Source organism: Haliotis cracherodii, unplaced genomic scaffold (genome assembly GCF_022045235.1).
Source record: "Haliotis cracherodii isolate W230 unplaced genomic scaffold, xgHalCrac1.p SCAF_21, whole genome shotgun sequence".
NCBI classification, from domain to species: domain Eukaryota; kingdom Metazoa; phylum Mollusca; class Gastropoda; order Lepetellida; family Haliotidae; genus Haliotis; species Haliotis cracherodii.
The window spans coordinates 13504425-13520467 of NW_027266277.1; the positions used below are offsets into that span (position 1 = coordinate 13504425).

The following is a 16043-nucleotide window of genomic DNA, read 5'->3' on the forward strand; positions in this document are numbered from 1 at the left end:
GCTAATACAGTAAACTACAGTTATAACAAACTCAAAGGGACCACTGATATTAGTTCGATATAACAGTAGTTCGTTATAAGCATATATACAGCACATATACAGCAAATGGCAGGGAAAAGAATATGTTTGTTATATCCGTCGGTTCATTATAAGCGTGTTCGTTATAAACGTTGTTTACTGTATATTAAAAATTGTCGTAGCCGACAGAGTCCAGACACTAGTGGTTTGGAGTTTGGAGGATGTTTTTAGCATTAAATTTCCAGCAAGAAATGTAACAGTGTGTCTGGTTCTTACACCCTTTTGACAGTAGTTTGATTACATGGTGTGTCACTGACAACTGGGGCACCGATTCCCAGCCAGTATAGGAAGTAGTTCAAACACCACTCTGAACACAAACATCATCTGATGTAGTCATAGACAATAGTTTATTTCACACATTGCAGTAATTGCATGTAGATGCCCAGACCACAGAACATAGTCTCCCTTTAATAAAGGCATTGTAAAGCTTAACAGATTCCAGCCAATCAGGATTGTGGTTGTATCCGGAGTCGGACAGACTGAATACTGTCACAGTCGGGAATGTCCTTATTACACAGGGGACAGGTTAAACCAGGGTCTGCTTTATAGTTGCTCTGAAAGAGAAGAATATATACAAGTTCAGTTCATCTGCATGTATGGTTATTCACATATAACTGTAACCCTCTGGGGATGTCGGTTAGCCCAGTGGTTAAAGCGTTCGCTCGTCACGCAGAAGACCCGGGTTCGATTCCCGACATGGGTACAACGTGTCAAGCCCATTTCTGGTGTGAGTTGGGTTTACTGCCACTTCAGATAGTATTCCAGTAATATTACGGTGTGTCAGCTTAAAGTGGGAGTAAAGCCCGAGGTGATGCAAGTCTCAGACATTTACCACTTTGGTGAAACCCACAAGCACTGGTATGGTGCTGACTGAACCAAGATTCATACCCATGATAACAGGTTTCTGGCATGCCCAAGGGGTGCAACTCTTGTCAAAACCTTTGGATGAAAATCTAGTTTATTGAGTGAGTGAGTGAGTATGGTTTTATGCAGCTTTTAGCAATATTCCAGCAATATCATATCGGGGGACACCAGAAATGGGTTTCACACATTGTACCAAGGTGGGGGGAATCGAACCCAGGCCTTTGGCGTGATGAGTGAACGCTTTAACCACTCGGCTTCCCCCCATCCCTAATTTACTAAGGCCTAAGGAGAAATATATATTTACTTACATGTATACAGTAGTAGCAGAACACATGTACACAGCCGATCTCTTGAGGGTCAACCGGCCACTCCCCACACACACCACATGAAGTCAGATGGTGTCGGGATCTCTCCACCAGGGGGCGCTGTGTTGTCCGACGTGGGAATGTCCAACGTACCACAGTGTTTTTGATTCTCTGTAAGTTGACTAGTGGGAGGGCAAAGAACAAGAATTCCTGGAGGAAGAAACAGGATTGGAATCAATTTAGTGAAAAGTTGTAAAACAGATCTTAAGCAACCAGGGCTTCTTGTATGAGTGAGTGAGTATCGTTTTACACTCTTTTAGCAATATTCCAGCAATATCATGACGGGGGACTCAAGAAATGGGCTTCACACATTGTACCAATATGGGGAACTGAACCAGGTCTTCGGCGAGACAAGCGAACACTTTACCACTAGCCTACACCACCGCCCCCTTCTCATAAGAGTGCACCCAAGACAAGGTTTTCACCAAATGTATTGTCTACTAGGGAGGTGGGGTAGCCTAGTGGTTAAAGCACTCGCTTGTCACAACAATGGCCTGTGTTCGATTCTCCACATGGGTACAATGTGTGAAAATATGTCCCCCTACCATGATATTACTGGAATATTCTCTCTCTCACTCACCCTCCCACCCACCCAATAACACACTGCAATCTCGACTTCTAAGAAAACTTGTGAAGATTCTGGGGTAGAATAGGTCTTCAGCAACCCAGCTTGCCATAAAAGGTGAGTCACAATCACTGGGTTGTCTGGTCGAGTCTCAATTATTTACAGATGCCGTCATATAGCTGGAATATTGCTGAGTGCAGCGTTAACAACAAACAACACCCGGCTGTTCTACCTTGTGAGACCACGAGGCCGTTCTACTTATTGAGACCACCCGGCTGTTCTACCTACTGAGACCACCCGGCTCTTCTGCTTATTGAGACCACCCGGCTGTTCTACCCTCTGAGACCACCCGGCTGTTCTACCTACTGAGACCACCTGGCTCTTCTGCTTATTGAGACCACCCGGCTGTTCTTCTTACCGAGACCACCCGGCTGTTCTACCTACTGAGACCACCTGGCTGTTCTGCTTACTGAGACAACCCAGCTGTTCTACCTACCGAGACCACCCGGCTGTTCTACCTACTGAGACCACCCCGCTGTTCTACCTACTGAGACCACCCGGCTCTTCTGCTTACCGAGACCACCCGGCTTTTCTACCTACTGAGACCACCCCGCTGTTCTGCTTACTGAGACCACCCAGCTGTTCTACCTACTGAGACCACCTGGCTGTTCTTCTTACTGAGACCACCCGGCTGTTCTACCTACCGAGACCACCCGGCTGTTCTACCTACTGAGACCACCCGGCTGTTCTTCTTACTGGGACCACCCGGCTGTTCTACCCACTGAGACCACCCGGCTTTTCTACCCACTGAGACCACCCGGCTGTTCTGCTTACTGAAACCACCCAGCTGTTCTACCTACCGAGACCACCCGGCTGTTCTACCTACCGAGACCACCCGGCTGTTCTACTTACCGAGAAGCCATGCCAAAGCAGCTCCCTCGTCATGTACTCAAAGCTGACCTGAAACATGAGTTGTTGTTAGATTTGAGGGTGTTATTCAGTACTTGACAACAAAAAAGTCCATTGGAGTTCTTAACACACTTATTTTCTGCAGCACTCTCTTTCAACCTGCACAAGGATCAGTTATGAGACCAAAGGGTCACTCTGGAATCCAAGCATCATATAGATACATGGCTGAGACGCTGAGTAAAATGAAAAACACAAATGTCACCATTTTTCAAATTTTGGAACAAAGAATAAAAGTAATACTTTTATTAATAATAGTATTCCAATTGCACAAATTTCTGGGGTTTGAATCCCACAGGACAACATTTTTCATGGTTCCTGAGTGAGTGAGATGGTGGGTGAGAGAGTGTGAATGGTTGGTTGGGTGGTTTGGATACTTTCCGGGTGTGTGAGTGAGTGAGTGGTTGGTATGGAGGGTGAGTTAGTATATATGGGTGGATTGGTAGGTGAGTGGTAGGGAGGTTTAGATACTTCCTAAGTGAGTGAGTAAGTGAGTGAGTATGTGAGTGAGTGAGTGAGTGTCTCAGTGAGTCAGTGAGTTAGGAGGTAGGTGGGTGGTTGGTAGGGTGGGTGAGTTAGTATATATGGGTGGATTGGTAGGTGAGTGGTAAGGAGGTTTAGATACTGAGTGAGTGAGTGAGTGAGTGGTTGGTAGGGTGGGTGAGTTAGTATATATGGGTGGATTGGTAGGTGAGTGGTAAGGAGGTTTAGATACTGAGTGAGTGAGTGAGTGAGTGGTTGGTAGGGAGGGTGAGTTAGTATATATGGGTGGATTGGTAGGTGAGTGGTTGGGTGGTTTGGATACTGAGTTAGTGAGTGAAGGGAGGGTGAGAATAAGGTGGGTTGGGTAGATGTTATGAGTGAAGGGTGGGTGAGAATAAGGTTGGTTGGGTAGATGTTATGAGTGAAGGGTGGGTGAGAATAAGGTTGGTTGGGTAGATGTTATGAGTGAAGGGTGGGTGAGAATAAGGTTGGTTGGGTAGATGTTATGAGTGAAGGGTGGGTGAGAATAAGGTTGGTTGGGTAGATGTAATGAGTGAAGGGTGGGTGAGAATAAGGTGGGTTGGGTAGATGTTATGAGTGAAGGGTGGATGAGAATAAGCTGGGTTGGGTAGATGTTATGAGTGAAGGGTGGGTGAGAATAAGCTGGGTTGGGTAGATGTTATGAGTGAAGGGTGGGTGAGAATAAGGTGGGTTGGGTAGATGTAATGAGTGATGGGTGGGTGAGAATAAGGTGGGTTGGGTAGATGTTATGAGTGAAGGGTGGGTGAGAATAAGGTTGGTTGGGTAGATGTTATGAAAGAAGGGTGGGTGAGAATAAGGTGGGTTGGGTAGATGTAATGAGTGAAGGGTGGGTGAGAATAAGATGGGTTGGGTAGATGTTATGAGTGAAGGGTGGGTGAGAATAAGGTTGGTTGGGTAGATGTTATGAGTGAAGGGTGGGTGAGAATAAGGTTGGTTGGGTAGATGTAATGAGTGAAGGGTGGGTGAGAATAAGGTGGGTTGGGTAGATGTTATGAGTGAAGGGTGGGTGAGAATAAGGTTGGTTGGGTAGATGTAATGAGTGAAGGGTGGGTGAGAATAAGGTTGGTTGGGTAGATGTTATGAGTGAAGGGTGGGTGAGAATAAGGTTGGTTGGGTAGATGTAATGAGTGAAGGGTGGGTGAGAATAAGGTGGGTTGGGTAGATGTTATGAGTGAAGGGTGGATGAGAATAAGCTGGGTTGGGTAGATGTTATGAGTGAAGGGTGGGTGAGAATAAGCTGGGTTGGGTAGATGTTATGAGTGAAGGGTGGGTGAGAATAAGGTGGGTTGGGTAGATGTAATGAGTGATGGGTGGGTGAGAATAAGGTGGGTTGGGTAGATGTTATGAGTGAAGGGTGGGTGAGAATAAGGTTGGTTGGGTAGATGTTATGAAAGAAGGGTGGGTGAGAATAAGGTGGGTTGGGTAGATGTAATGAGTGAAGGGTGGGTGAGAATAAGATGGGTTGGGTAGATGTTATGAGTGAAGGGTGGGTGAGAATAAGGTTGGTTGGGTAGATGTTATGAGTGAAGGGTGGGTGAGAATAAGTTTGGTTGGGTAGATGTTATGAGTGAAGGGTGGGTGAGAATAAGATGGGTTGGGTAGATGTTATGAGTGAAGGGTGGGTGAGAATAAGGTTGGTTGGGTAGATGTTATGAGTGAAGGGTGGGTGAGAATAAGCTGGGTTGGGTAGATGTTATGAGTGAAGGGTGGGTGAGAATAAGGTTGGTTGGGTAGATGTTATGAGTGAAGGGTGGGTGAGAATAAGGTGGGTTGGGTAGATGTTATGAGTGAAGGGTGGGTGAGAATAAGATGGGTTGGGTAGATGTTATGAGTGAAGGGTGGGTGAGAATAAGGTTGGTTGGGTAGATGTTATGAGTGAAGGGTGGGTGAGAATAAGCTGGGTTGGGTAGATGTTATGAGTGAAGGGTGGGTGAGAATAAGGTTGGTTGGGTAGATGTTATGAGTGAAGGGTGGGTGAGAATAAGCTGGGTTGGGTAGATGTTATGAGTGAAGGGTGGGTGAGAATAAGATGGGTTGGGTAGATGTTATGAGTGAAGGGTGGGTGAGAATAAGCTGGGTTGGGTAGATGTTATGAGTGAAGGGTGGGTGAGAATAAGCTGGGTTGGGTAGATGTTATGAGTGAAGGGTGGGTGAGAATAAGGTTGGTTGGGTAGATGTTATGAGTGAAGGGTGGGTGAGAATAAGGTTGGTTGGGTAGATGTTATGAGTGAAGGGTGGGTGAGAATAAGATGGGTTGGGTAGATGTTATGAGTGAAGGGTGGGTGAGAATAAGGTTGGTTGGGTAGATGTTATGAGTGAAGGGTGGGTGAGAATAAGGTGGGTTGGGTAGATGTAATGAGTGAAGGGTGGGTGAGAATAAGGTGGGTTGGGTAGATGTTATGAGTGAAGGGTGGGTGAGAATAAGATGGGTTGGGTAGATGTTATGAGTGAAGGGTGGGTGAGAATAAGGTTGGTTGGGTAGATGTTATGAGTGAAGGGTGGGTGAGAATAAGGTGGGTTGGGTAGATGTAATGAGTGAAGGGTGGGAGGAAACATGTGGGTGAAGTCAGAATTTGAGTAAAGTTCACAGTGAGTGAATGTGTGAATAGTTCTGTCAAATTATTGTGTAGATGACGCCAGAATGAAAATCAAATCAGATCCTCTTGAACAAATTGGGTTTTAATTTTCAGTGGAGTGAGTGAGTGATTATTGCATAATGCCGTATCAGCAATTTTGCAGATTCATGAGAATCATCATTACAACCATATGAAGCTTCATCTTTTTTGGTATAAGACCAGAAACAAATGCCAACGAGCTGTGGACAAACACACCATGACTTAAGATCAAGTGAGCTTAAAGGGGAAGTGTACACGCAAAAATCACTTTCTTTCTTTTTCTAAACAAAACGCAATTTTAGAATTAGTTAGTATCTGTGTTTGAAAATATACACTCATTTTTTTTCACAGTGAAAGTAGGAAGCTCACAATAGTGTGAAAGTGATATGCTGTTATGAGGCCTTCGTTTTACGAGCGAAATAGGCCTGAGTTATCCCCCTTAGATTATGACGTAATTGGTGCCAATTCAACTGGGTCCCTGTCTATTCTCAACGCAAAAGATATCAAGGACCAGTTTGCGGTAAAACAACATGGTCTACGACACACTCCAGCGCAGTGGTGACTCAGCATAACACAATTCTGGCTGGCATCTGAGACGCTAGAATCACAAAACTGTACCTACACCACGTGAAGCGGCTCTAACAAAGCATGATGACGTCATAATGTTTATCAATTGGCACCAATGACGTCATATTGCAAGGGGCATAAGCCATGGTGTTTTTGTTATGGAAATAGAACACTTGGTAAATGTGAAAAATATAAATCGTTTTAGTGCAATAAATATGTTAATTAAATATGATGTTTGTATATTTTTGTCTATGATACTTCTATGTTAACACTTTTAATGTGGAAAAAGTACAAGAAAAACTGGTTCATTTCCGTGTGAACTTGCCCTTTAAAATGTCACAATCTATCATTTTGTTTTTGTTTGTTTGTTTGTTGCTTCACGCCACACTCAGCAATATTCCAGCTATATGACAGCGGTCTGTAAAATAATCGAGTCTGGACCAGACAATCCAGTGATTGACATCATGAGCATCGTTCCACACAACTGGGATCGATGACATGTATCAACCAAGTCAGCGAGCCTGACCACCCGATCCCGTTAGTCGCCTTTTACGACAAGCATGAGTTGTTGAGGACCTATTCTACCCCGGAATCTTCACGGGTCCACAATCTATCAAATATTGAGGTTCATCTATACAACACAGACAGGTGTATAAGGGCATCTTCCCACCTGTCTCAGACCCTGTCTCTGCGGGAACATCGACTGAACACCCAAAATCCTCTCCACCACGCTGAGGTAGCCGCCACGATGGAGGAACATGAGGAAATTGACCAGTGCTGCCACCTTCAGGGTCGTCTCTGCCCACTGCAAGTACTTCTCTATCTGGGACAGAGAAATACACAGTCAATAAACAAAATAAGTTGACCTGGGCCATGTTCTACAGAGCAATCTTAGTACTAAGATGACTGTAACTTCCATTCTTTAACATAGACTAACAACACTCGTAGCCTAAGATGACCGTAACTTCCATTCCTTAACATAGACTAACAACAGTCGCAGTACTAAGATGACCGTAACTTCCATTCCTTAACATGACTAACAACAGTCGCAGCACTAAGATGACCCTAACTTCCATTCTTTAACACAGACTAACAACAGTCGCAGTACTAAGATGACCGTAACTTCCATTCTTTAACATAGACTAACAACAGTCGCAGAGCTAAGATGACAGTAACTTCAATTCTTTAACATAGACTAACAACAGTCGCAGTACTAAGATGACCGTAACTTCCATTCTTTAACATAGACTAACAACAGTCGCAGAGCTAAGATGACAGTAACTTCAATTCTTTAACAAGACTAACAACACTTGTAGCCTAAGATGACCGTAACATCCATTCTTTAACATAGACTAACAACACTCGTAGCCTAAGATGACCGTAACTTCCATTCCTTAACATAGACTAACAGTCGCAGCACTAAGATGACCATAACTTCCATTCTTTAACATAGACTAACAACAGTCGCAGCACTAAGATGACCCTAACTTCCATTCTTTAACACAGACTAACAACAGTCGCAGTACTTAGATGACCGTAACTTCCATTCTTTAACATAGACTAACAACAGTCGCAGAGCTAAGATGACAGTAACTTCAATTCTTTAACTAGACTAACAACACTTGTAGCCTACGATGACAGTAACATCCATTCTTTTACATAGACTAACAACAGTCGCAGCACTAAGATGACCATAACTTCCATTCTTTAACATAGACTAACAACAGTCGCAGCACTAAGATGACCGATGCAGCTGTTCTAGGAGAATACAGGTCATTCAACATACTAGGTCATTACACAAAATGTACTGGCCTATCTGTGGCAGTTTTTGGCACCCCAGCCAATCAAAATTAACATACCCTATCCTCCCAATTCTCCAGGCGAAGTAATCTGACGAGGTCATGTGATCGGTCTCGTAGCCAGGGACAGCCAATGAGAATGAGGGCATATAACCACTTCTGGCGGCTGGACATCCATGCTTGGGGTGCCGTGTTGCTTCCGTATCTGATGTTGAGGATCTGCTGCCCAATGGAGGCATCCCATTGGTGGATGGAAAACTGAAATAAATGGCACAAAAACTTGTTTGGCAAAATTTGAGATCAGAGGTACACTTTAAATCACTGAATTAATGCATCATCCAATTAATGTGGTGGAAAGGGTGAATGGGAATCACGCACGCATGAATACGGTGTTAGCGTTTGGCATCTCAACGTGCGTGATACCCGTGCACCCTTTCGAGTTGAGTTGATTGGTTCAACTGTGTCATATGGCCCTGTGACACAGGGGTAGCATTATGCAGATGGCTGTTTCAATGAATGCTCGTTCCACCCGTGACGAACAGGTCTGGTTGTTGATGAAATATAGTGATAGCTAAATAGACAGAATTTCTTTTCATGCACCGATTGTCTTTAAATGTAATATCCAGTTATGTATGACTGTTTAATAATCTCATACCAACGTTGACCAGAGTAGGTCCAATAGTTTTTCAGATATTGTAGTAAACGTCGGTACCTTAAATTACCTTCCAGGCTATAAGTTCTCTTTTAAATATGTCTGATCAATGTGAGCCTGGACTATTTATATCCTGGCAATATTGTTTGAGTTATCTATTACAGACTTAATAACTTAAGTTTTTTGCAAAAACAAATATATTTCAATGAAAGACTGGAAAAAAGTAATGTAGCCTCAGGATTTACACACAAGCATTTTTTACGGACTTGCTGAATGTCCTAAGAAAACAAGTGTGTTGGGAATAGTAAAATAACTGTTGGTCTTGAAGCAGCGAAAATCCTAGACCCCTGGGGTATGAAATGGTATGTTTTTGTTTGTTTGTTTCTTTGTTTGTTGTTTAATGCCGCACTCAGCAATAATTCTGCGATATGACTGCGGTCTGTTAATAATCATGTCTGGACCAGACAATCCAGTGACTGACATCATGGGCATCAATCCACACAATTGAGATACTATGACATGCATCAACAAAGTCAGCGAGCCTGACCACCCGATCCCGTTAGTCACCTCTTACAACAAGCACAGTCGCCTTTAACAGCAAGCATGGTTTGCTGAAGACCTATTCTTCCCCGGATCTTAAAGGGTATAAGAAAATCATGAATGTGCAATGATCTTGTCAAGCTTGCGTGATGTATGGCCACATAAAAGGGACTCGCTTAAAGAGAAACAATAGCAACATTAAACAAATCTTCATTTTCTCCTTGTAGAAAGTAAAGAGCCCAGAAACGTCCCTGACTGGGACTTCTCCATTGACTGTTGCCGATCAACAAACGTACCTGACTCTTGAGCTGCTCTGACACAAGCCACAATAAATACTGTCACCGTTTTATTACCAACATCAACTTGAAATGAAGCAAAAGCACTCTGAGGTTATATACACCAGCTTGCACGAAGAGATTTAGTTTCGTGGGCAGATCTAGGGGGCCCACAATTTCAATGAGGGCATGAATTGTACATGCGTGCGTTGTTTACATTTTTGTCCATATTCATGCATATACCCAGGTATGAAATTCACTTAACCAGTTTGAAACAAGCTTGATGCTGTAGTAAACTTTGGAAATCTCAATTTCCTACACTAATTGTGCACAGACGACTTTGAAAAGCTTTAGCTACAGCCAGGTTGGCATTGTATATATAACAAGGAGCATCTTCGCGAGGCAAGGGATTTAACTGACTATAATGTGTGGTGAAATTGGGTTTAACGTTGTGTCCAAGATTGTTGACCTTATGTAGCGAAGTGCTTGCTCGTGTGTGTGTGGCTGCATGTACTAGTCCAGACTGATGCTCATTATAGTGCTAGCACACTGAGATACCATGCCGCAGTTTAACAGGAATACCCCACTCAGACACAGTATACTGACTCCGAACCGACCAGTCCTTGTTTTAGCCCCTTAATGCCGAGCACCAGACAGGGTAAGAACAAGTACCCTCTTTTTGTATGACGCGAACCCTGGACCTTCTGCTCTCTGGGCGGACGCTTTACCACTAAGCCACGGAGGCTGTCCAACTGACTATAAAAGTCCAGATTCCACGAAATGAAAATAAACACAATGTGGGAAGACATGTGAGAGATCTTGAAACACAATTGTTTGCACATACACTTCAAACTCACCCCTCCCTTCTTCAATATCTAGGATCCTCATAACTCTTTTGTAAAAATAAAGAAGACATTTTCAAAAAGACACATTTGGGGAATAAAATTATGTATGTCTATTCATAAAAAAATCTTATGCCGTGAAGATTTCCGCGCTACATACACTCCCACTGGTTTACAAGGTACACTGCTCATAGATATTTAGACAGGCGCCAGTCCCACAGGACTAGGTGCGTTTCCAAGTCATTCAATTCCATGAAATGGTAAAATGCATTAAATATCATTTTCACTCTCAATTTCATCAATTCCAAAAGACCAAACAAAAATAGCACATTCATATTGAACATATCAAGATCAGTCACCAAAGAATATTAAATGTCAAAAGCTCATAAATAATAATGAAAATTAAAGATATACCTTAACGACATGATCTGTCAATCTCACCTTGAATCCATTACAAATGAATACAATTTTCTCATGCATCATATCCCCTCAACATGTCTGTGAATCGAATAAAACTGGTAATAATTATCATAAAAGTTAATCATTATCATACCAAACAAAGAGATGCTTCCTTAAGAGTATGACTTTTACATGTTCCAGCTGAATATTTGCATATCTTTTAATCTTTAGTCCAGTCCACAGATCTTAGATTCCAATATACATCAACAAAACAAGTAACCCAAATATATTTCCAAGAACAACATTTTTGCATTTATTGATCTGTGATAAGTTTCCTATTTGACAATCTAATCACAAGCATTTGAATACAATTGATTTGAACTATTGACAATCAATAAAACTATCATTTGACCATCTATAAGGAAATCATTTTACCATTTACACATCCACGGTTACCGTGGTGATATCACAGGAAGCATATCGTGAGATAATATTTCTGAAAATGTTACATGAATGATTGATTAGCATGATTAGCGTGCAATAAATGGACCCGTGATAACAGATAATCAATATGCAATTATCAATACCCAGTACCCAGATATGACTTGATATCATGGGAAGGGAGACAACTCTGTATTCCCTGCCTGGAAAACCTTTATATTTTACAAAAGGATTCCCCTTAATTTTGCACGAGTCAAAACAACAGAAACAAGTCACTGTGCTGCTCCCATGTCTCTTTCATTTGAGAGCATGGTTTAATATAAAGGAATGCAATATCATTCCATAGTCATGGCAACAAATATTCATATATTTTATCACTGTATATGGCAGAGCTGTTTCGGAGAGGCAAGATTGATGTATTTTGCCTTTTTCAGCATTGTCAATGGCCAAAGCTGATTGCAGATGAATACCTAAAAGAAACATGTTACAATCATCATCATCATCATCATCATCATCATCATAACAATAATAATAACAATAATAATAGGCTATTTATATTGCGCATATTTCCACACCACTCAGGGGCATGCTCCAGTGCTATCATTACCCCAGTCACTGGATTATTGTGCACTCAAGAATCATTCTCAGCTTCCTGGGGAGTATACAACCCAAGCTAACTAGATTGTTAACAACAAGCTCCTTCATCAGTAACAGTTTCTAAGTATATTAGCCACTTTGCAAAAATAACAGGGGATCTGGGGGACTTGAGACCCACAATGACTTGAAACAAATCCTATTGTAACGAAATGTCATTTTTAGTTTCCTAAGGTAATGAAACATACTACGTTTGTTGAAATGAGGTTTGGATCGGTGTCACCGTGGAGGTTACCGCACGCCATTATAGAACTTCTAATTTTTCGGTAATATTTCCATGTTGATGTCCAATTTTCCATGCTTGTGAATTGCCTTGATATTTGAGTTTTAATTAAAATGCAGAGAGTCATTTTGGTCTCCTTTTATTTTGCTTCATCACTCGATTTAAAAATAGTCATACTGTTGCGTATTGCTGTATTTATAAGTTGAATCGAGCAAACATGGCGGCTAGGTATCCGGTATTTTGTTGGTGTACAAATTGTTTTTAATTCTTATGATAACTTTATGCAATAATTACTAGTAATCTGAACACCAATAGCAAAATTGTTCCATATCCTCACATAATATGTGTTCTCTTTGCTTTTTAGTTTCTGTAAACAAATTAATAATATTTGTTCAATTGTAAATATATCCACAATTTGTCACTTCCATACCATAATGAAATACCCATCACATCACGGCCATACTAATAAGACAGTTCCAGTCTTGTGGCAAAACCTAGTACTTTATTTATGTCTTAAATGGCTGGAGAGTTGGAGAATTGTGTTTAATGTAATGACAATCATGTAATATTACTCTGCAGCTAATTTGTGCATTATAGCAATATCTCCATGCGCCCTTATTTCCTTCCCTCAGTATATTTAGAATAGGTCTTCAGCAACCCATGCTTGCCGTAAAGGCGACTACGCTTGTCGTTAGAGGCGACTTACAGGATCGGGTGGTCAGGTTCGCTGACTTGGTTGATGCATGTCATCGATCCCAATTGCATGGATCGATGTTCATGATGTCAATCACTGGATTGTCTGGTCCACACTTGATTACTTACAGACCGCCCTCATATAGCTGGACATATTAGTTACCATGCCATCCCAATCTCTTCAGTCCTTTCCAAACATACTGAAATGAAACAGTAGCCATTTGTTTGTTTATTTGATTGTTAATTTACACTTTATTCAACTATATGATGGCTGCCTGCAAATAATACAGTCGGAACCAAACAATCCAGTGGCATATACTATGACCTTGACATGCCGTCAACCACGTAACTGACCCAGGCCACCATCCACCTCTTACGACAAACATAGGTAGCTGGCGACTAATTCTAATGCAGACTTAGTCAGTGTCTTCAGACCCTGGGGAATAAATTCAAAAAAGAGTCAAACTCAAGTCTAGAATGAAATAAAGGATTGCCCTGGGCTCAATTTGGATTTTATAAGTTTTACTTTGTAGATATAGATTTGAAATAAGATAACTTTATTTCTGGGACTAAATGTCAGTTGAACTCAGAATTCCCATAGAAAACCAAGCATAGATTGCTGGGGACCTATTTTAACCTAGAATCCCATTGGGGAAGCAGCCTAGTTGGCTATGAACAATGAATAATTGAATTTCTAAATCCAGTTGAACATGTTGAAAGCTTTACATTTTTATAAAGTACCTTTTGGGAATATTAAAAGCTGGCTTTCTTAAAAGAAATTATCTACATAATGGCCCATACTTACCGGTATCTTACATAAGTGTATACAAACATCTCGTCAATATTTTATATTTTGATTCATTTGTTTCACCAGGGCTGGTTGTGATGACACCCATGTTGTCAAGTAACAAATATAAGTTCGTAACCAGGATACAAATAAACATTTCAAAACAGCAAAAACATGAGGCACTATTTTTCTGTCCCTTTTGTCTTAAACACAGCCAAACGATAGGGATGTTATCAAGACAGTCTTAACATGACTATTATACCCTTAATAGATTTCTTAGGTGCGGCTACAAAACTGGTCCAAGCTGACTGGCAAGGTGATTTGTGTGCAAAGACTCTGTATTGACTAAAACTGCTGTCTGTTAACGACCTGGGTGCACACTCGGCAAAACCCATTGATGATCCCAAAACAAACAAGGCTCTGAGGAGACGACCAAAATGTATTCATAGAAAAAAATATGATAAACGACATTGTTGCTAAGGCTTGCTAAAGCTGGTTGTCATGGAAAAAAACATTCATAAATTATTTTCGAATCTAGATTAAATATTGTCTTATTGTCATGATATTAATGTGTGTAGTAAAAATAGCCAGGCAGTGAATTAAATACGGGTCGCATGGACAGCCACAGGTTAGAACATGTAACGTACAATACGACAATATATACACCTGCTGAAGTAGAGTGATCAGCTAGGGAGCTGCTATAATAGCCAGATACTTAATCTTGGCGTGTGAGCAGCGATAGGATAATCTTGCACCTGGGTACAGCACTGGTCAATAGATGTTATCAGCCACTGTGGAACTGTTGTCACGGATGGATTGCCAAGGTTGAGGTCGTACGAGCACTCACGTTTCGTGGGGTTACAGCATGGTGGGTTTAAATCCTCTTGTGCTCGACTGGAGTATTTACTGTGAGCGACTGGGATGTGAATGGCTGTAAATGCCGGCTAAGCTGGGACAATTGGATTGCAGCCATGTTCAATACGCGGAGTTGTTTTGACCCCTGTGATAAGGGTGTGTGGGTAATCATGCTGTTTGGATATCAGTGGGCAGTATAAAACTCTGAGGGTAAGTGACTCTTGTTGTGGTCATGGAGGAGGCAGACGGACAACGCGACCCAGAGTCCCCTTCCCGTGTGGATGTTGAGGGGGCACCTGCAGACACAGGGTTTCAACAATCGGCAGTGTCTGAAACACCCATCAGCCAATCATCGGAGGGATCTCTGGATACTGATGATACCAGTCTTGAAATTCCATTGGCTGATGACCAGACAAGTGAGCCAATCAGGGATGGAGGTGAAATTCGAACCCCAGACCAGCTGATCGTCCACTCACCTCCCCCTCCCGAAATTCTTGTGTCACTGCCAGCAGATGAAGGTGAAGATGGTCAGAAGGAGGATGAAGATGAAGGTCAAGGTCAGGAAGAGGATGAAGGTCAAGGGCAGGAGGAGGAGGAAGGTCAATCTTTAGATGTCCAAGATTTACAAAGAGAAGGTGAAAATGACAACCTTGATGATGATGATGATGATGACAATGATGATGATGATAAGAATGTAACAGTTGTTGAGGACATTGTTGCAGCAGCTGAAGATAAAACTCAGCATCCGAGGGGGAGTTCTCATGAATCAGAGATTAACGAGTTTGACGAGAACGATGAAAATATTGGCAGTGTCAGTGATGAAGAACAAAATATTGCAGACGACTCCCTCACTAGTTTCGAAGACAACCAATCCAGCAGCACCAACTACATGGGCATGTCGCCCCGAAGTATTCCGAGTCTCTCAAAGCAAATTGTGTCCAGTATGTTGTATGGCGACACTGACGACCTTCTTCAAAATTTCAAAGATGACGGACAATCATCTGTCGTCAGTGATATTTTCACGGATGTCAGTGTCAACAAGACACAGACTGGTCCAGCCCACAACAGCAGAGTAACCTCAAATTCCTTGCCCTCCTCCAAGCAAATGTCACAACCAAGCAGTTTGAACAGTCATGGCTCAAAGACTATTGGAAGCCAAGCCTTCTTGAACGGCCAATCAGAGAAGGGCTTATATGTAACAAAGACTCCAGTTGGCTACTATCTAGATGAAGAAGAGGCTGAGGTAGGTTGTTAAACACTCAATTACAAACTTATCACTTACTGTGTATATATGTATGGGGGTTTTATCAACACGTTTTGAATTGATGCCTTCAGTTG

At 42.0% G+C, this 16043-nt stretch overlaps 2 protein-coding genes across 3 annotated transcripts in view; one reads left to right on the plus strand and one right to left on the minus strand.

The window, feature by feature from the left end:
* Window positions 1–437: 437 nt before the first annotated feature.
* LOC139470838 (peroxisome biogenesis factor 2-like) overlaps window positions 438–16043 on the minus strand; it is a 37406-nt gene continuing 21800 nt past the window's right edge. Inside the window, exons 4-8 of the mRNA XM_071253154.1 lie at window positions 8405–8602; window positions 7216–7368; window positions 2785–2832; window positions 1251–1457; window positions 438–632 (exon numbers count right to left, since the gene is read on the minus strand). Of these exons, the coding sequence (XP_071109255.1) occupies window positions 525–632; window positions 1251–1457; window positions 2785–2832; window positions 7216–7368; window positions 8405–8602 (714 nt within the window). The 3' untranslated portion in view covers window positions 438–524. The remainder of the gene's footprint in view (window positions 633–1250; window positions 1458–2784; window positions 2833–7215; window positions 7369–8404; window positions 8603–16043) is intronic.
* The window catches only part of LOC139470836 (rootletin-like), a 119538-nt gene continuing 118229 nt past the window's right edge, over window positions 14735–16043 (plus strand). Inside the window, exon 1 of one of the 2 annotated variants that reach the window (XM_071253149.1) lies at window positions 14735–15948. In XM_071253149.1, the coding sequence (XP_071109250.1) occupies window positions 14938–15948 (1011 nt within the window). In that variant the 5' untranslated portion in view covers window positions 14735–14937. The remainder of the gene's footprint in view (window positions 15949–16043) is intronic. The other variant, XM_071253151.1, reaches the window with a different exon arrangement.